Source organism: Galleria mellonella, unplaced genomic scaffold, assembly GCF_026898425.1.
Source record: "Galleria mellonella isolate WM207_F2 unplaced genomic scaffold, CSIRO_AGI_GalMel_v1 utg117, whole genome shotgun sequence".
Lineage (NCBI taxonomy): Eukaryota > Metazoa > Arthropoda > Insecta > Lepidoptera > Pyralidae > Galleria > Galleria mellonella.
The window spans coordinates 5,644,132-5,666,843 of record NW_026441980.1 but is presented as its reverse complement, the minus strand read 5'-3'; the positions used below and the strand labels follow the sequence as shown (position 1 = coordinate 5,666,843).

The 22,712-nt window shown below is 32.7% G+C and overlaps 2 protein-coding genes across 4 annotated transcripts in view; one reads left to right on the top strand and one right to left on the bottom strand.

Moving 5' to 3' along the window:
• LOC113511790 (Golgi-associated PDZ and coiled-coil motif-containing protein-like) overlaps positions 1-22,712 on the bottom strand; it is a 69,667-nt gene that overhangs the window by 41,098 nt on the left and 5,857 nt on the right. The window lies entirely within an intron of this gene.
• LOC113511791 (uncharacterized) overlaps positions 1-22,712 on the top strand; it is a 28,704-nt gene that overhangs the window by 3,974 nt on the left and 2,018 nt on the right. For both annotated transcript variants that reach the window (XM_031913480.2, XM_026895509.3), the window contains exons 2-7: positions 19,765-19,880; positions 20,633-20,744; positions 21,528-21,625; positions 21,711-21,821; positions 21,907-22,122; positions 22,200-22,318. In XM_031913480.2, coding sequence (XP_031769340.1) covers positions 19,773-19,880; positions 20,633-20,744; positions 21,528-21,625; positions 21,711-21,821; positions 21,907-22,122; positions 22,200-22,318 — 764 coding nt within the window. In that variant the 5' untranslated portion in view covers positions 19,765-19,772. The remainder of the gene's footprint in view (positions 1-19,764; positions 19,881-20,632; positions 20,745-21,527; positions 21,626-21,710; positions 21,822-21,906; positions 22,123-22,199; positions 22,319-22,712) is intronic.

Here is a 22,712-nt window from a genome sequence, read left to right as displayed (position 1 = left end):
CTATGACTTACATGGCACCTCTCATCTACGCAATTTCCATTTTTAAATAATAAATCAAATATTTGACATTTAAAATCTAGACTATAATCTTAAAAACAAACATACGTGAGGTCAGGTTCAAATAACTGTTTTCTAATAACTATGCCAAATATGTCTAAACTAAATAGTATTTGAAAAAATACATTATAAACAAGGTGAGTAATTTTTTTGAATTTAAATACTACAGAGTATCAACAATTAGATATTGCACTACAAAAAAAAAGATTTTTTTAATTGCCACAAAGTCCATATGTACTAATAATTTCAGTATTTTTATTTCAAAATAATAAAACACATCAATGGACAACAACAATATTATATATATTCAAAGGGGAAAAATTCAAAATAAATCCTATCGTTACAAAAATAATTATCAAAATTGGTCCAGAATCTGCTAAGATGTCGAGGGACGTTTTAGTATATGTTTAGTTTTATGTGTCCTTTATCTTTAAAGCTAAGAGTATTGGAACATAATTCATGAGTTTCAATTGTCTCCAGCCTCCCACCTTACATAGTCTTGTTAGGCAAACTGACAACCTTCTCTATTTTGGAAGTTGGAAACGAAATAATTTGTTACAAGAATAATCTGAGTTGTCATGTTATATAAATTTTTACCTATATCAAGTTAAAAAAGGGTTCAGAAAACCCAATTAAGAATTTATTCCTTGTAAAACTAATGGCATGGCGAGTAAACTACTAAGAAACAAAAGCAAATTATGTCAGTCATTAGTGATATAAAAATCTCTGGTGAAATAAAAAAATATATAAATCTTGTCGTAACCCCAGATGGTACCCCATCATTGAGGTCAGAGGGAATAGCCAATTGTTGTCGTTATGATGAAAGATTTACTACCTTACTTACCTCTACCTTACTAGATTTAATACCTGCTTTCTTAAAAATAAATCTTTAGTTTTATAAAAATATCCGTGCGGTGACGGAGTAAGAATGTGCCTTCCCTCTTTTTTCATTCCCTGGATGTCAAAGGAAGCAAATAATGAAAAAAAAATACCATACAGCAGTAGAAGAGGAGGAAATCTCGAAATACAACTAAATTAAATTAAAATACAATTTTATATAGGGAAAATATTCATTTCAATTGCTTTACTTATGTATCTAAATATGATTTTTTTATACAACTTAGAATGGCAAACAAGCTAACAGTCCACCTGATGGAAAGTGATAACCGTCGCCTATAGACATGAGCAGTACCATGGACATAACAGAGTATACTGTTTCGCCCATGATACCCCCCATGCGTTGCCATTCCTGAGGACTCAGGTGTTATTCCTCTGTACCCAGTAAATTCACGCCATATCCCCCCCCCCCCCCTTCAAACCGAAACACAGCCATACAAACACAACTGCTTCACGGTTGAAACACGAATGGGACAGAGGTACTCAAGCAATCGACTTTTGTACAAAGTCTCATTCAAACATATGAGTTTCTTTAATCCCATATAACCTGGATAGACGTTCCTAGCAATCAAAAGAACTTTCTCATTGATACCTTCTGCAATATGAACGAGATAAGGCTACTATCATATTATCCAAATATAATAAATATTACCCATATCCTCAATCCTTGTTATGGTGAATATCCTTAGCAAGCGCAAATTTCCACAGAGGAACTAAAACATCAGCTCCTCTTAGAACTTTTTATTGCCAAAGTACTAATAAAATCTTATATCAAATCTCTCCGACCAATGTGATAATAGTAGTTCAATATCCTACTCTAATTAGAAGAGATCCATGCCCAATTGTGGGACATGAATGGATTGTTCTAGCACAATAATATATAATTATTAAATAGCACACCTTCATAATAAGAATGTCAATATCTTCATTAAATATACAGAATGAGATTTATTCGAAAAAAAAAATTATTAACATTTACCTAAATTTGGAAACGAGTAATTGGTGTTGTGAACGGTTAAATGAACGGATGTCAATATATGATAATTGGCAATTAATTATTTATAACGGGCGTAGAAAACTAGTTGAATATTGACATAACAGGTAATTTCTTAATAAGACAGATTTTAATCTGTGACTAGCTAACAATAAATATAGAATAGTTACTAGCATTTAACTAATCTAAATGATCAAAAATGCGATATATGGAAAACGAAATACAGATTTTAATATAAACATCAATGTCAAAAAATAAACAAATACATATAACAGAGGTTATATATATAATATACCGTTTTATAAATAACAAACGGAATACTACAAATGATAGAGAAAGGAAACAACAGGAACACACTAATACAATAAAGTAATAATGCATCTTGATGCGAGAAAATGTATAATTACAACACATCATCGGAACCCATTAACTTGTTAATGTGACATTAGCATTTAAGGAGCTCTCGTCTCCGCAACCGATTATTAAAGCAGTTCTCAAGCAAATGTGAATGAACCTAGAGCGGTAGCGAGGGCATAAATCAAGGCATTAGAGGGCCGACATTAGTTAACTGGCGAGTCGAGACGCCTGCACTGGATATCATAATCATTGGATAAGTGTAAAATTAACGATAATTATTGATGTCCAATAACGATAGCACTTGAAACACCTCATAGCTTTAATCTATAGATGTAAACGAAATATATATAAGGATAACCTTTATATATATATATATATATATATATATATATATATATATCATAGATCTTGTAGTAATCTTTAAGTTCCGTCACCTTTAAAATCTCATAAATATCTGTTAATCAATTCCACAACAAAACAAACGAATCCTAACTCGGTATCTTATATGTTCACTTTCTGGCTTCGTCATAAGATCAACTCAATGACACCAATGTAATGTCTTCTAATATATAAAATTCCTATCAATTTAAAACGGAGAAGTGGCATAAATTTAACATGTATGATCTGGTTATTAGATTTTAAAACTTTATCTGTGTCGGTATATCGAATACAACTAACAAGTTCAGAAAAAAAGATAGTAGGTAAGTAGAAATTGAAATTTTGCACATTGGTGCATCTTTATGTAACAGAGGAAGTACCTACTAAAAAGTGCGTTGGAGAAACGCCGGAGTCCGTGCGGGCGCAGCTACAGAATTTCCTTTTAATATTGCATAATATTGTAGAAGGCGTAATCGACGAAGGTCGAAAGGTAAGCACATTTTTAAAATATTAGTGACTTCATACCGTATACCGGTCAAGGAAACATTAATAGAAACCTCAAGTACCTACCATAAATTCATATTTCCTATCGCTAATTAACTATTAAAAATAAATATATTGCGCAGATAACGTCACTGTAATTACGATTACGTGTTATACCTCGTGATACCTCGAACATTTAAAGCATTAAACCATGTCAGAGATCATCAAGGGCTCGCTTTGAGCAGTAGTTGAGTAAGGGCCCCTGGTAGCGAGAGTTATATATATATAGGTCCACGATCGTATCATCCGTTAACAATTTTAAGCTACCGTATATTCAACTTGTATTACTTAAATTATTTGTTTAAATGACTTCGAAACTGTATGTACTTATTGCTAAGCATGCACCAGCTGTAAGATTGTATGCGATTAAGCTGCAAACATTTCCTTTCTTATAAAAGCAAATTCATGTTTCGTTTGTACAGTACGTATATTCAGTATCCAGCATGCGATTATAATTAAGGGCTATAAATATTGTTCATACGCGAAACATGTCCGCGTTGGGTTCGGCGAGGGGCTATAGACTTTCGCCCGTAAATTGTGGCATGAGTAAATAAAGGTATACAAACATTAATTAACCGCATCGAAACGAATTGAATAGTCTTTTAAAATTCTTCAACAATTCATAATTATACGTGAATTAAATTCGTATTAATCAACATTAAATCAAATTATCAGTTTCACATTTTACTGACTAAAATTATTTAGGTGCATATTTTATTTCAATATATCTGTTATTTTCTTAAATTTCAAAATTTTGAAAATGATCATGCATTACTTTATATAGCTAATCCTAACTTATGGCTACTAGCTATATAGTCATTTAAGTTAGGAAGAGTTCCAAGGGTGTGTTCCATTCAAATGTGGTAAGGTATGCATGTCAACATGTTCAAACACGGTATAGATCGTTGCTGCTCCCGTCTGTCACAAGTGCGTTGTATTTGTTCTCTACAAACAAAGTTCCTGACACGTCTTCCCAAACGTACGAGCTAAATAATACCTTCCGCGCAATCTAAAAAAAAATCTATATACTTAACAAATATTCTTCAAACCTAACAGACATCTTATCACGAATCTATTTCCACATTTGGTAAATAGTAGATCTATTTATATACACATCAAATTATCATATTGTCGTATCGTAGTGTGTGTATAAAAGTAAAGAACGTATATTTGAATCTTCAAACATGATAAAATTGTAATATGTATTTAATTATTTACTACAAATTCTTTCATTAAAAGCAACCGATTAGTCCTAAATAACTGGTAAGTAATAGAAGCCCAGTTACATTCTACTAGCAAAACAGTGAGTCGTGTCGTCGTAAAGTTTTTGTTAATATCCTCGTTACCTATTAATATCCGATCGATATTAAAATGAGTCTATCTCATAAACATTGCAAAACCAGTTGAAAAGCAAATTTATTTGGCGGTCGTTCGGATTAATATATCGCAATATCGTGTGTTAACATTTATAAGCAATGATGTATTATAGGGTTCGGATGCAAACCTGTATTCTGTATGAAGATGTAACATTGTTTTCTTAACCTCCATACTTCAAGCGCGTATCAGTTGCGAGACGAGAGAAAGTACTAGTAAGCATTTCGTAAGAATCGCTTTTGAAACATTTAAGTAAATCGATATCTATGAATTATTTTCTAACATAACCCTAAATAATTAAAAAAAAAATGCAATATACTTTATTGAGAACATGAATGGATGGAGGTGATATTCATTTCACATTTTCGTATTTTCTATGGATATATTCTATGGATATGGATGGAGGTGTTACAACTATAGGTTATGTTAGTATACACATGGCACCTCCAAACACCTCTATCTATTCATAGAACTGCGAAAATCCGAAAATGCGACATTACTTATAACCTTCATTCATTCATGTCTTCAATTATGTTCACGAAAAAAATATTAAATATATTCATATACAAAATATTACAAAGGACAAGTATTTTTTATCTTAATTTAAAAATTTATAATATGTTTATTCGAAGATTAAAAATATACTACAAATTACACACTACCAAGCTACGTTCATTGATAAACGGCTATAGTAGCCTACCAGTGGTGTCACGGGGTAAGGGATTGTTAGTAATGAGAAGGTTAGGCCCCACTGCTATCAATATACCCTATCAGGTCAACCTCCACGCGGTTCCTCCTGGAAACCATCGTGACTAATTCGTCACGATGGACTTACTGACCTGCCTTTTCATCCTCACTTATCATCCCTTACTGGTGCCCCACCAGTGTATACCGATAGCGCAGACGGCGTTATTATTCCATTATCATTCATTAAAAAAATACCAGGGATGTCATGGCAAGCTTTTGCAATCTGCCTACAAATACATGATTATCTTCTAAAGTTTAGAGAAGTGAAGTCCGTTGAAATTAAATTAAATCGAAAATTATTTATAAAAAATTGAATCTCTTCGATCGACTTCGTACCCTAAGATTTGTTTCAAAAACTCGTTGACTAGTTGTTGTTGCCCAGTGTGATATAAAATTATTTAACAGAAATATTAACCCACAATAAGTCTATATTTTGCCAAAATTATTAAAATCTTTTTGAGAGTAATAATTCCTACTGCACAGGTTTTTTTCGAATTAATTAAAACTAACACTGACTGAAATTAAAACAGGTTTATGGTATCTTTTAAGTTTGTAGGAAAACTTGCAGTATTTTAATGACAAATTTAATAAATAATAACACATTTTCCCTCTAGTTAACGTGTGTATAGAAACCAAAATATATTTCGCATACATATTATACACTTAACTCGAAGATAACCGTGATTGTGTTGCGTTAAAAATGATAAGGTAACCTAATTGTGTACTAATTAGTTAATTGCCCTACATTAAACGTAGATTTATAAATTCATACAGTAACTGCTCTCAGAGGTCTAGAGTCGCAGCTCTTGTTTATTTGCATGCGGAGCGCAAAATGTCGCCCGCGAGATGTCGGCGCGCGATAACTCCACTTAATGCGAATTCGAACAACTCATCATGCAAATATCGTAATTTAGATAAAGTCATACGAGAGCCGGTTCTCTAACGTTCATAAGTTCCGTGGCCCAACGAAGGTGAGCAAGACCGCGATTCCGAATAATAGGAGCCGGCCATTTATGTAATCACTAAAAGCCCTCGGGACCGAACCATCAAAATGATATAGACTTTGGAAACTTGTGCATTCCTCTGTCCAAACAAAAGCACTTACATTCTAGAGGCATTATCTAACTCTACCGTTTAGGTGTTATTGTTAAAACGTATTTTTCCGTCACGATGCATTAACTCGAAGACATTGAACCTGCCATGGTGACTCCTTTGATATGACTAAAACACTACGGAACATATATACACACTATGAATCAGTTGTAAATATTGTCTATTAGTAATAGAGTAAGCAATGATATCATGTTCACCAAAAATAATCTATGCAAAATCTAAAAGTAACAAAATATTGCAGATTTTTTCTTCAAACTCGTATGGCTGGATTACAATACCGTGGCGCAAACATTCAAGTTCGCAATCTTTTTTTACGTTTTGCATCTTTTGATCACGTAAAAATTTGTTTCAATTATGCGTAGGGTGCGGCAACATGGTCGAATGTACGTGTGCACCAACGCAGTTTCATGTGAAGTGGGTCGACATGTCCCCAGATTAGAACGACTAAGATCAGTGCAATCTAAATAATGCTGGCAGCAGTAATGACTGCTGCTATAAAGGATTTATTTCACAAGCTTTTAAAAATAACGACGTGATTGGTCCAGGCATGATTGTTTTATGCTGCCTGTTTTTCATTCTTTAGATAGTAGAAAGATATTACAAGTCAAAAAATATACTTAAAACATCTGCCTTTGTACATAAATAGAGATTGGAGGTCGGATAGTAAAATAGTAAAAAATGTTCATCAGTAAAATAATAATAAAATTCAACTCGGTTCATCGCGTCTTTGTTTTAAGAGCATAAGACATGCAACTGTCCTACGCAGAGCATAATGAAAAATATGATAATAAACATACATTTAATTTTGATAAAATATTTTCTAAACCTTTTAAGATACATAATTTTCAAAAATATTTATTGTTCTATAACCTTTTAATGTAATACATTAAGGCATAAAAAAATATAGTTTGTTTTAACTATTTCTAATCATGTAATGATAAAGTAATAAATAAACCATAGCTGACTATGTACGTATTAATGGATATTATAAATCTTCATTTTTACACTATATTTAATAAAAAAAAAAAATACATAAATTATTGTATTGCTTTGACAGACATTGATACAACAATTTATTAGTTGCCTCAGGAAGATATCACGCAATTTATTGAAGCTTTTAAAGCTCAATAAAATTCTATAACAACACTTTCCTCTTCAATATTCAGTCAATTTCAAAATTACGTGTGCAATGATTGCCGATAGAGGCTATTGAATTGAGATTAAATGAAAATATTGTATAAAGATAGCATAAAAATATTATAGCTAAACGGTAGCAGTCACGCAACTATAATTACGTAATTTGAAAAAAAAAAAGAATAATTTAGAAGCTACCATTGATATTCCCTTGTCATGTAAATTCAAAATGCTGTAAATTACAATCTAAACAACAAAACAGAAATAGTAAATTACATTTTAAAATCGATGGGTTACATAACAACCTCAGGCTAATATTTGGAATTAAAAAAATGTAAGTGTTCAGATCAAGTTCTAAAATGTGATATAGTAATCATTAGTTTGAAAAAGGTTTGATATAACTACGAGTATACAAAGAATAGAGAAACGTTGATTATATTTTATAACATTTATGTAGATACATTTAACTTTTGTAATATCTAACTAAATAAAGAACTATATTTATAAATCATATACTAGAGTTTTTGTATAATAGACATTAGTGGATTAAAGACGTTTTAAAAATTTGATAGAACCCTGGCTAATAAATATTGACTTCGAGTGAAAAAAGTGGCATTGGTATGTAATATCAAGTTTTGTGTTGGAACTAAGTAAGAACACAATATATCACCATTTCTTTACATCCAAAATGATGTAAAAAGCGACAAGCGAAATGAGAAGAAATTTGTACTTTACAATCGGACAATAATTGGCTATTAACGATTAGGGATATTAAATATCTAGCTGTTACCCACTACTTCGTACACGTAGACTTCATAAACAGAAAAACTTATAAAATAGATCAGTGCATATTACTATAGCGTATCAAGCACACATATACAGAAACACAAATGAGTTAACCACATCAAATTTGGTACAGTAGTTTTTGTGTGATGCTGAAACAAACTTATAGATTAATAGAAAAAAAAAACTATAAATTATTGTTTTGGCTTCTATTGCTCATATTAAACAGTCTTACATAAATTTTTCTTAAATATCATCTATGTACTTACATCATTTAGTCACAATTTTACTATATAAATACCAATAGATTTATACATAGGGCAGTTAGTGGTTGAAATACCGAATAGGTTAATAGTTACGTTGTGGTTACTGCTACCGCGTACCTATTAATTGGCCGGTTCGCGCGAGTTAGTCGCCGCGCCGTCTGCTGTGCGCTAACCCACTTGCGACCTGCTGCAGCTCACAATATGCAGTTCAAGGACCTTTGTTATATCTACACATCTTAGTATATACAAGTAAACACAGGGTGAAATCGAAATCATTAAACATTATTTTAAAATAGTATTGTACCATTGAATCCAAATAATTTTCGCAAGAACAAAAAATGTTAAGTCTCGCAAATAAACATGGTGCGTCCAGCTTTTAAGTTCGTACGGAAGATTCAAAACCTTTTATCTTTTTCCGATTTCATTAGTAGAATATCGTCTAATAAAAGATACCGCATTCATACTTGTATATCATACGATTTTCCAAAATATACTCGTACTTGTGTTGAAAATTACGCGACAGTTGTAACTAACGGCTTTTTAGCTTGGAGACCCACCAAATCAGAAATAGGTCTATAAAAGAATTGGTAATTTTTAATCACTGCTATTTGTTTAAATCATTATTACTACTCCGGCATTTTTGCCGAAGACAGGCGAGCGTGTTAATGGATTTTTATAAAATTATCGTTAAATTCGTCATAATTATAAACGACCATAAACTGTCAAAAAGTTAATTTAGAGACAGATTCTTCGTGTCTTTGACAGGTTCTTTTTTAGGTTAGAGATCACAGACCGCCACTAGCGTCCATTCTTTTTACTTTTCTACACTCTCTCTACATCTTTTTATAATATCTATCATATCATAATCTTCATCATATTTTTACGCCAGGTATCTCACAGAGTAGGCAGGGAATATTATATGTCAATGGCCCTGATCCTAAAAATATTAGACTAGAACTTTCTATAAATATAACAATTATAGCACATAAATTCTTAAATGAGGCCAGCCAGTGACATGACCGGAGCTAAATAATTGTGATAACGTGATCTAGGACCGTTTCGAGCTACATAAACACCATTTATAAAGTCCATATATCAACGCAACTCTCTATGCCTATGTTTGGATACGACTGAGAAGAAATTTAATTATACTTGTACTCGTCGAAATATCTTTGTTTATAAATGTCAGTCTCGAAGCTCTTTAACGTAAATACATGTCATCAAGTGTATTAACGAGATGCATAGTGGGTGTACGATTCAGACAGATATGTCATGGATGCGTTTCATTTCTCGGACCGTCTGACATTGACAATGTATAAAAATGTATATCCAAACTAGAGAGGATAGCACTTTATTACTATGCTACTATTGTAATTTTTTTAAATAGTTAAAAGTCATTCTGTCACTTCCATTACCTGGTTCTTAAACTAAGGTATCCTGTATAATGAGAAACAAAGCAATTAACATCTGGAGGCATACTCCAAAACACCTAAATTTGAGATAATTTAAGAAAGTTCATTTTCGAAATAGAGACTGATATCGAATCCGAGACCTCATTTACACAAAACGTGTCATATAGCATTGTATATACAAACACTGTTCAACAGCTAACAATACGCGTTTAGTGATTAAAAATTATTTTTATATTGTTTTCCCTTTAGTTATTTCGTCGAATCCTAAAGCGAAAATAAATTAATTATAGATATATATCTCTTGACATCTTACTAATTATAATCTTAAAAAAGTTATTGTTTCAAATACGGAGAATTTTAATGCATGATTGTTTTTGTGAAGAAATATACAATTTTTCTTTAGGGCTTAAGATACTATGTGTATTTTGCATTAGTTATTTTCATTGTCATACATGTTATGTTACTCGACCTTAAAGATATCCATTGCTCTGTTAGTGCTTCGGCTCTAATATCGTATTTAAAATCGGCAAATATTGGAAAGAAAAATAAGAAAAACGAGAAATGTAGTTTGTTTTAAAAGATCCTATGAGAATAAAACCTGAGAAAGCATCAAATCTATAACAATCCTTTAGAAAATAAAATGTTTTAGGGTTATAGGTTAGGGGGTAAATCTTAAACACAAGCATACTAATTACATTCAGAGGAAGGACGAATCCAATCCAAATCTGAGGTTTTCTATTTAAATAAATATATGTATGCAGGATTAATATCCGAGTAATTGGGTCTTAATTTTTAAACGGTTACTGCATTTGAAGTGGGTTAAGTTGAGTACTCGTGGTTGCGATTATGAAAACAACTTGTCGACTGCCATTAAAGAGACAGCTAAATAGTTATTGTTCTTCGACGTAAGAGAAGGTTTAAAATGGTGACTCATGAAATTGCAAGCTAGCTAAAGGTATATTTATAATCGGCAAACCGACGACATTCCATGGAGCCTGGGTTGTCTCGGACAGGTAAACTTTGTCGCGACATGCTCACCCACCAGTCGAGTTGTGCCAAACAAATATTCGAATAACTTAATTCCATATACATACCTAAGACAACACACCCAATGCTAATAGGGCCCATATTAATTAAAGTGAGACCTTCGAAAATGGTATACAATTTATAATATCTACGCCCTAAATACATTCACAAGAATGTTATTTATTGATCACACTTTCTTGCTTCTTCATCACGTCGTCGTCTTACTGACCTGTTTTCACATTAATATTGAGATGCATAATAACATTATTATGCTAAACTCCAAGGACTTAATCCAGTGTTATGTGGCTTGATCTGCTATTTATCTTTATTAAGATCTACGACTTTCCTAAGCTTGACAGCCGGATGGGTTCGACGTTCAATGCGGATTATGAACATTTTACAACTGCAGTGTTATGTAATCTCATTATCACATTTCAAAACAAATATTTTGTTGATTATACAATAAAAGAAACAATATTTATCTACTTTCTTTACTAGTTGGTTGATGAAAAAGTTAGGACGCTAGTTAATTTTTTTACAGATATGTTTGGAATTGTCACATGATTGACAAAAGAAGTTCATTTATTTTAATCATAATTAGTCTTGATTTGAAATATTACACTACTGATATTTTTGTTACTGTAGTTATAAAAACTACTACTTATACATTACTAAAACTGTAATGTATTAAATGTTCATTGTATATACTTGTTAATAGAAAAATATCAATTTACCAGAGTGAGACTGTAAAAAATTCGTTTGCTTGGGCACCTCAGTCTCATTTGTGTTTCTACCGTGAAGCAGTTATGTTTGCATAGCTGTGTTTCGGTTTGAAGGGTGAAATATGGCAGTAAATTTACAGGACACAGAGGAATAACACCTGAGTCCTCAGGAATGGCAACGCATGGGGGGTATCATGGGCGAAACAGTATACTCTGTTATGTTCATGATACTGTTCATGTCTATAGGCCACGGTTACCACTTCCCATCAGGTGGGCCGTCAGCTTGTTTGCCATTCCAAATTGAATAAAAACTAATCATAGATAGTTAAATAAAGTATTTTTTTATTAAAATACATCACACGATAAACCTATCCAGGCCAACCGGTCTGGAAAGAAGTGTTCCATTTTATATAATCTACATAAATAAAAATTAATCACAAAATGTGTGCTAACCACATTGATCAATTCGGCAAATAAAAAAAAATTACCCGGATAAATGTATTAATCCTACTTTTCTTGTTCTTAAACAAACTGTTCCTAGCTGCCAAATCAAACATTTCAATTAAATATTAACGTCAAAAATAGCTTTCGACAGAATATCTATAGAGTCAGCCAGTACAAATTACAAGTAAGTCGAAAATAGCAGATTTTTAAGTAATTATTTTTAATGAATAAAATAGTTGACAGTTTTATGGGCATGTGAGCCGTGTGATCCCGGCATAGAATTGGCCACTTCTTGTTTTACTGTAGATATCGTAAGAAGCGACTAAAGAAACTTAATGACCGAGGGATAGGGAGCAGCGCCCTTCTTAAAACATCACCAAAGCCTAATTGTAGTTGCCAACCCGCTTGCTAAGCGTGGCAACTACTGAAAAAAAACCCTTTAAGGGGAGGCCTATGTCTAGAAATGGACTGTTAACGGCTGATATGATGATGATTATGGGTAAATTTAAACGTAGCATTTAGTATAACAATGCGTTACTATATAGGACATTAAAAGACGTTAACAGGCATGCCATAGTTTTATTACGGTTATATGAAGTTTTTTTTTTTAATATTATCTCAACAGTCCTTAGTGGCTGTCCGTAAAACTAAAAAAAAAATAATAATAATAGAACATCTTCCTTCCCGACATTTTAATTTAACAACGGAAGCCGCATGACTCGGCAGGATAGATATCAGATTAATTTTCGTCGTTGCGCTAGCGGTGGGAAGTCTATTCTGTTGAAACAAATTACTTCAAAACCTCGAAACGACTTAGCGAGTAGACAAAAGGATTTATAGATATACGGAAAAAGCATGAAGCTTTAATATAAGCGTGATCTCACCAGGAAGCTCGCTCTCATAATAGGACAAGGGTAACACGAAAGGCCAGTGACTTCGTAAAATCGGTACATCTTATTAATGTGTGATAAATATGTATTTTCATGGTTCCGTAGTCGAATGGAAAAACGGTATAATTAAATCATATTTACCTGCCCATTCTATTCATCGATATATATTTATAAATTTGATTTAATCAGCAAGATTTTTTATAAATCTTGCTATATAAAACTCATATATATAAGTTACCAGATTTTTTGACAAATTCTTTAAATACATACGTTATGATAAAAAAAAATTATCACCAGTTCCTATCAAATTCTAATACGGTACTCTCGTTAAAAATTTATAAAATCAGAAAAATTACTGATATGCATATTTTGTTCTATACATTTTATCATATTATCTTTAAGAGATTACGAACTGTGATTAAATTGCCCTTTGTAGTTGCACATTCTGAAACAAGATTAAATGTACTTATACTATTTTATGTTCAAAATAGTGTATTATATTAAATAGTGTATTATTACTGGTACATCACATTGCACCACTGCATAGTATAAAACAAAGTCACTGTCGCTGTCTGTCCGTCCCTATGTATGCTTAAATCTTAAAACTACGCAAAGGATTTTGAAGCGGTTTTTTTAGTAGATAGAGTGATTCTAGAGCAAGGTTTATATGTATAATACATACATAATATTGTAGAGAAACACTAATAATTTTAGAGGTTTCTAATGTGATTTAATGTGTATCCGTGCGAAGCCGGGGCGGGTCGCTAGTTTATTATAAAAAATATAGCTTACCATCTACAGAAGCATAAGATTAATAAATTGAACATAAAACACAGCTAGGTAAAGTGGAAATACAAAATCATCTGAGTCCAATCCAGCCATTCTAGATTGTTTACAGTGAATTTTCATTTAAATAATTATTTATTCTATCAATTTATATCTGTTCATTGCCCGATTCCTCATAACACAGGATATCTTGAGAAGCATTCAATTAGTGTAATTGTGTGACACTAGTTATTATCTATTATACTACATCATATGAGTTCATAATACTGACCCAATAAAAGTAATAAGACAGTACATTAGCACCTGGAAGTGCGCGTTCTAGCCGCGTTGGCTCGCCTCCAGTTCCATTGAACTTTGACAATAGTTGGCGGTAAATTGCTCTGGTTTGTGCCATATAACGATTTTCCGGAAATTCAAACCAAAATTAGGAAGTCTAAGAAGAAAATATAATTTACTCCTGACGTACTTTAATTGGATTCAATAATTATTATATATATAGTAAACAAACACTACGTAAAATTAAATAATCTGTACAGTAAAACTGTAAAATTTCTAAATTAGGCATAATAGTACAGGAATATCTTGTAGCAACAAAAGTCCTTTAACTACTAATAAAATGAAAAAGCAATATACATTATATGATATTTTTATAAAACATGTCCTTATATTTATGCACAATGTATGCATAAAATACAAAAGTTAGTAATTTTAAATACATCTATAAAAAGGTCAATGCACTTAAAAACATGCATTCCTTTCCCTTTCTGAATTTTCGATCGCATACAGGTATGCAGCAGGAACAAAAACGTAATGAGTGGTACCATATTCCGTTGATTGAATTGCGCTCAACAATAATTTTGTATGCACGAGTGTTCTGCCTGACATTCAACAGACTCGAGTAAACGCGAGACATTGAGGGTGCTCCTACTGACTTTTAATAATGCGGGACACCCTTCTATTTTTTTCATTAAACGAAGTTGTTGTATAAGTCATTGATCATTATTTAACTGTGATGTATTTATGTGCGATCACGTCCACCGATCGGCTGGTAAATCAGTGCCACTAGTAGAACATAGACGTCTGATCGAGCGTCAATTAATGTGATACATATCTTTCCGGAGCGGACCGTAACGAATCGTGCCCCAGTACCGAAATGAGCGGCGGAACGTGCTCATTGAAAAGCAGCTGCCGACACCGTGAACCGATAATTTACCACACATAATTACTATCTAATAACCAACACCTCAATTAATATGTTGAACTTAAATGGAGATGTAATTTCGACTACGTTTACACAGAGCTATTGTGTAAATACTGATGACAAAATTAATAAAGCATGCCAGTATGTTGTATATGTAATTTACATAAATACACATTTTATATTCCATACATACGACTCTCTGTGTAGTTTTTCCTATCCAATCAGGTACAATACATTTTTCATGCGTATTTTACAACACATAGATTAATTAATATCCCGGGCAACTGAATACTAACAACACATTAGATAATATCCTATTTAAAAATAGATTAACGCCGACTTATGCTGCATTTCAAAAAGATACAATCAAGGGGAATAACGTAAGACTGGTATTGTAATTTGTAATAGGCAGACGAGGGGATTACGTAACCACACGTAGCAGACGGCAGAGGGCTGATGAAAGGTTGACCTCAGGCGTGCGTGGGCTGTTCAGAGCTGTTTAGTGTTGCTAGAAGACATATCCCGTTTCTAAAATTAGATGAATCTCTAACACGTTTTAAGTAGCATGTAAATTTTTGCATTGTTTGATACGCTATTGTAGTTATAGAGCTTGATAAAAAAAATCCTTAGATATATTTATTAATGTCACAAAGCATATCTCGTACAAGCACACACATTTTGAATACTAGACGAACCTGTATCGCGGAAGTTCACAATGGAATTACCAAGACAAGTTTAGTGAGCCAATTGCATTGTTATTAAACATGAATGAAGATAAAGTGTTCCTGTAAAGCCATTAAAATTAGCTCTAGTCATTTTACAATAAAAAATATTAATGCCAATTTTTACTCGGCCAACGAGGGATGTTAAAGTTTTCCTCGAGTACATAAAAATGTAAACAGGGCCTCCTGACATACAGCCTAAACAAAAAAGCATTCTAATAAATAAATAGCAGCAGTTAAATTCAGCAGCAGTTAAATTCGTCGTAATTGTAGAAAGCCATTGACTACATAATAATAATACAAAATAAATATAGTGATCATAAGCTATTAAAAACATTATCGAGAAAAATTTAACAGTTAACTACCTGACTCTTGTCGTATTTAATTTCAGATGAAATCAAAATCACGTCGGACAGTTATCAAATGGCATTACCATTATATCATTTGATTTCAAGACGATGCGACTTCGATTCGATTGCATTAAAAGGCAACATGCAGGTTTTTTGTGTTTGTCACGTTATGACAATACAATCTGGTTCTGGTAGATAATGGTAATCTGACCGGGGTATACGAACTGCACCGGAATGTAAATAAATAGATACATATAAACAGGACGAGACAGCACACCTGCCGTTGATCGGCGAAATAAACAATGCAAGACGGCGCATCGCGCTGCGAATGAATGAACGCAACGCGACGCGACACACCAGCCGGAATCACTCCTTCGCATGAGAATTTACATACAAAGTTGTGAAAGAATACCATTACTTCATTCTTCGACACTTACGCATTATGAATATTAGGAGAATTACAGGGGGCAAGTGTCGCTTCAAAGGATATTAAAACGTGTTGCAAATACGGAGATAAGATCGCATCGGCGTAGCAGTACCTACCTTGATTCAATAAAAATCAGTAATGAGCGAACAAGTCGCTTAAATACATTTAAATATTTAGTGCTTTTTCCTATAGTCAAGCTATTAACATTAAGTGTATACATACATACATTTCACATCTGCTTCTTTTCAAGTAGAAACAATATAACCAGGGGGTCTACCATAAAATAAAATTCCGAATTTCCGAATTTGATTTCGTGTTTTCGTTCAATCCGAAATCGGCCCAGTAAATAGAGCTGTCATTTTGTTCGTCATAAATCCTAACATAAGATTTCAAAGGAACGAAATCTTAATATTTTTAAACGGTATGGACTATGTAATTAAAACATTAAATTTTTATTTCTTTCTGCCGTGAAATATCGAGAAAAAATTTATGGTTGGCCCTCTGAACATAATCAAATATAACGACATATCTTCGCCTGTTATGAACCAATTTTCATTATTAATCAATTAATGAAAAAGAATTACTTCCAGAGGAATCTTATATCAATTAGATTTGAAATTACAATTGTACGTTAAAAATATCATTGAATAAACTGTTTAGAAAACCGCTTGCCGATATCAATGACCCCGTTGAACTGTAGCATCCGCTAAGATTGTTTAGCACAAGAACTTTGCCTACGAGCAAAGGAAACTTAAAACAATAAACAACAATCCAATCATATCAAACATATTATAATGCAGAAGGGGTAATCAGCACCATAGATTTCATCATGGGCCTAACAACACCACCGTATGGATAAATAAATACAACTAAGGCAATCTACATAAATAATAGAAGTGTATTTTTGTTCATCTGGTTGTGCAACAGTAGTAAACAGTGATTTTTTTTTTAATTAAATAAAAAAATGGATATGAAAACGACATGAAATTTTAAGCAACCTCTAAAAGATTTTCAAGTCATTCTTATTTTTTTTAAATAGTTTGTTATGCGATCTTTCTTTTCTTATATTATAATCAATAGAGTCTATTCTCATATTTATTTTGTCACTACTAAAATTGCTGATACTTTTTTGGTAAGGAAGCATCTTAAAAATCACTTAACGCACGCTACTACTGTAATGTATGTATGTAACTATAACTGTACTAACTAACGCTAGTTCTGTAATGTAGTTACATTTTATGAAAGGATAGTTTTGTTTACTCCTTTTATTTGTTCTTCCGCATGGAAAGTTGATCAGTTTCTCAAATACGAAATCTAGCGATAGATTTCGAAATTGTCATACATTTCTGTTACACATTGTATAAGTGTCGTGTTATATCATCCCAGTACCCAGTACCATAAATATTACACTCTCACATTGGCTTCGCAGCATTCGTGGATCTGATATCTAATATGAAATACGACCGTCTCAAACTGACCTTAGATATTCTAAGAATAAAATAAAACAGTACTAGTAATTATTTGCTAACAGCATGCTTTCTTGCTATTACTTTTATGAATCTGATCTTTATACCTAAACACATAGAACTAGGGGCCCGCCCCGAATATGTACGGTTTTTTTTTAAATAAAATATAGTCTATTACGCACTGATAATGTAAATGTATGAAAACAAATTTTAAAATCGATTAAGTATTTTTGTGTTTATCCATTACAAAAAAAAAACCAAGAATTTATTAATATTATTTCATATTTATCCATCATTAACTATCTGCTGCTGTTATTAGTACTATTCTATGTCGGGACTATAGTGCAATAATACTTTATATTATTTTGACAAAAATATTAAGATCCACGAACCCTTTCTGAAGTAATAAGCATGGACTAAAACAAATCATTACAATCAATCCACAGCTGATGATGATAACGGCTAACATACAAACAAATACAATACAACTGCGGGCCACCTCATTTTTTATACTAAGCAGAACGCCTAATTTACAAATCAAGTTATCATTGAAATTGCTTAACAACATTGTTACTGTTCTTAATGTGTGGTTAAAGGTGAGATATTCAATTAAACACTGCACGTATTCTCGCACCTACTGAATTAGCTTCGTTTCGTTAATTAAACGGTTGTTTACAGATCTCATATTTAGGTCCTGGCGTAAATAAAAAATAATGTTTTGCAATTATTAGTAATAATTTATTGTTTCTATAGTACACCCGCTAGATGGAGTGACGACCTCAAATAAATTACAGGGAGTCAGTGGATGCAGATGGCTCAGGACCGTTCCTTATGGTTGTCTATGGAGGAGTCCTATGTACAACAGTGGACGGATAATGGCTGAAATGATGATGATATATAGTACTGACGTTATAAGGAACAGGTATGAAAATATGGATTCGGGATATGACATATGGATAATAAAGGAATGGACTAATATGGAAAAACTACAACTACATTGTACATTATTTGAAGGTTATTCTGTCTGGACTTATTATTAGCGACTATTATACTGCGAACTTTCAACGTAAAATTAGAAACTTTTATCAAACACCACACCAAACAGGTCTTGATCATTGAACTGTATTAAGCATCTAATGCTTAGGAAAAATGGGATAGAACAATCGAATAGAAAGAATTAAGATATAAAAATATTTTTTCAATAATGAGTTGGGTCAAAACTTTCGAAACGTGACAGTATAATTTATGTAGTAAAATGCTAAGTGGGTAAATCCTTATTAATATTATAAATATGAAAGTGAATTCGTTTGTTATATGTTGGCGCCTTAATAACTCTATTATTTGTTTTGAAATTTGATATACACGTACCATATGTTGTAAATAGCAGGATGCAGTAATAAAACATATATGTATTTGTGATATAAAATAATAAGTGTCTTATAAAAATCTGATATAGAAAAACATAAAAATAATACATTGTTCTAAAATACCTCAGTGTCAACAGCCAGTGTTAAAACTCCAACATCATATGGGATAGAGGACAAGCTATTTATCTCGGTCATTTGACATATTCCGATTATACAAAGTTGTGGGTAAAAGCTAGTTTCATTATAAATTAATAATTAAGTTGTTTATAAATAAATGTTAAAAACAAACAAATATTTGCACATTACAGGCGGGGCGATGTTAAGTGCGGCTGTGGCGGCGCTGGCGTGGCTCTGCTTGGCGCGCACTTCGCTCGCAGAGCCTCATAGCCTGCGTACGTACACACAAGCCTCACATAACCCTAAGGTAAATATTTTATTTTCCCTAGAAACTACAGTATGGGGTTCTTTAAGAAGAGTGTATTAAGGTTTCTTCAGGATCGGCAATGTGAACGTGACGCCCCTAGTGTTGCAGGCGTTCATAGGCTACAGTAACCGTTTACCATCAAACGGGCCGTATGCTTGTTTGCAACCTTCGTTGTATGAAAAAAATCATCAGCATCACTTCAGCCACAAATTTTCCAATGTTACATAAATATACAGAATGAAATTGAAAAATCGTTAGCATTTGTTTAACCAATAAAACTAAACATTCAGTATGGTTCAAAAAAGATAAAAACTCTTAATTTAGTATGGAAGTTACTATGCACGTTATGTAAGAGGTTAGTATATGAACTGTATCTTGGGTAGATTCTTAGATTTACGTACGGCTAACGAATTTGTGTTCACCAAGTATATGTCACCTTCAAAAACTGCTATAAGTTATTGTTAATTTTGAATCTCTTACAAGCATATTTACACTGAAGTCTGAGGTCCTTAACTCATCTAATTGGTAATTTATAACTGAATATTGAATGACATAATATTAGGATAATGGTTTACGCTGTCTAGATACCAATCATAGATCAGGATGAAGTTAGGAATGCTAGCCAATTATGATGATTTATTAGGAACTCACCACGACGGTTTCCCGGAGGCGTCTCGGTTTATAATGCTATAGGTGCCATTTATTTAGATAATATTAATCTCTTTTATACTAACAACAGAAATTGTTTATAGGACTTAACCAGTATATTGGTGAACATTGAGGAACGGTTAAGACAACTGGATATCGTCAGTGCTATGCAAGTGAAACAGGCTCGGCGGCTTGACGTCGTACAAGACAAATTAGGTGAGTCGATAAATTCGCCATTTTTTTTTTTTCAATACATCTTGAAATAGCAAACAAGTCGACAGCTTTCATTATCAAAAATAGTAACCATTACATTTATGGTAAGGGATATCATAAAAAATTTATATTGAAATTGGCACAATCTAATGATGCTGATTATCCGTTCGGGTAGAATATATTAATACGGTGTAACCATAGTATGATTAGTTTTTCTGTACATTTTTTATTATATAAGAACTAATGATTTTATAACGACTAACATAATGAACTTATTTTAAGAACACCATAATGGAAATAAATCCACAAGTTTAAAAACTATACGATATCACTAAGATGCACTTAAAGGTACAAATTTTACCCACATTTTGTTTCTTTAAAAAAGAAATTTGGTAATCGGTTTATAAATGACGGAGTTATGAGGTAACAAACATAAAAAAAATACAACCGAATTGAGAACCTCCTCCTTTTTTGAAGTTGGTTGAAAACAGCATCTCACATATTATACAAACACAACCATTGAAGCCCTATACCCTATACACCGATGAGTCACAGCTTACGATCTTATTGTGTCATATCCTATTTTAGAATGTAATGCTAGCTAGAGCAACTTTCGCAACACATCACCCGCAATTGAGCAAACAAGAGCACCGTTTAATCAATTGTAAAAGGATCCGCTTAAAGGGATCATTGAAATTTGTTGCTTTGAATAAATTAACATACGATAGTACAGGACGATGACAATTCTAAGCAGATAGGAATTAATTGAATGTTGATTATTTGCAGACCGTTTAGAGACCGCTCTGTCTTTGCGGTTAGAGAGAGCTCAACTAGCAGCGGAAAGACTAGAACACCGATTACATATGCTTCAAACAAGCGTGCAAGTAAGTAAAATCAACGTAACAAAATAAGTTATATATCTTTATAATAAAAATGAGTACCTACTATATTTACAATACATATTTTCAGACATCTATCAAAGAAAGCAGTGAAAAGATAGAAAGCGGTCAGGCAAAAATTGCGGAGGTTGCCCAAAATTTGACTAATCAAATTGATGTGCACAGGCGGTTATTAGATAAGGTGAGACTTAGATAAAAAAAAATATGAATATAATTCACATAAATCTCATAACTGTATGTTAGATTACATAAAAAAATATTTACAGGCAAACGGCGCCTATGCGGATACGTGGCATCGTGGTTTAGTAATGGAATCTCTAATGCGCGACGGGTTATCCTTGGTAAATGTAACTCGTCGTGAACTTGCCGACGGCCTGCGAACCCTAGCGAGACGTCAGCGCGACGCCAGACTAAGTACTGCTGATTTGGAAGCCAGTTTTATGAGACGAGTCACAGATAAAACAAATAAAATTGATTTGAAGGTTCTGTTCATACAATAATAATATTACAATATGCATTCATGAAATATTTGATAACTAATTTAAAACATATATTTCAGATGCAAGAAGTACTAGAAATGCAAAAACGATTCATTGATTCTTGTCAACGCGTACAACTCGATGACCCCACTCAAGTAGCAGATGTACTGGACAAATTAATCGACTCAGTTATCAATAAGTAAGTTGTGTTACAGATTAATTTATATACGAGTACATAGCATGTTCATTCGAAAAGTGGTTATGTTATTTCCATAAAAACAATGGGAATATTATACTTTTAATTATAAGTTGCTATTTTTTAGATCTGTATTCCTGTAAAAGAAGCGTAAACACCAACTATGCATACACACACTTTAATATATTATATGAAATGACTTGTACGATACATATAATTTCCCGGTAGATATAAAGCATTGTGGCATAATGTATGTAGGTACTTATGTTATCACTCGAGAGAAAGTACGATTTCCCCACATATGATCTACGAGTCATATGATCTGAAGCCCTCACCTTTGGGTTGGGCACGGCAGGCAAGGGTCGTACATCGTTTGGTAATCGGCTACTTTCTTCTG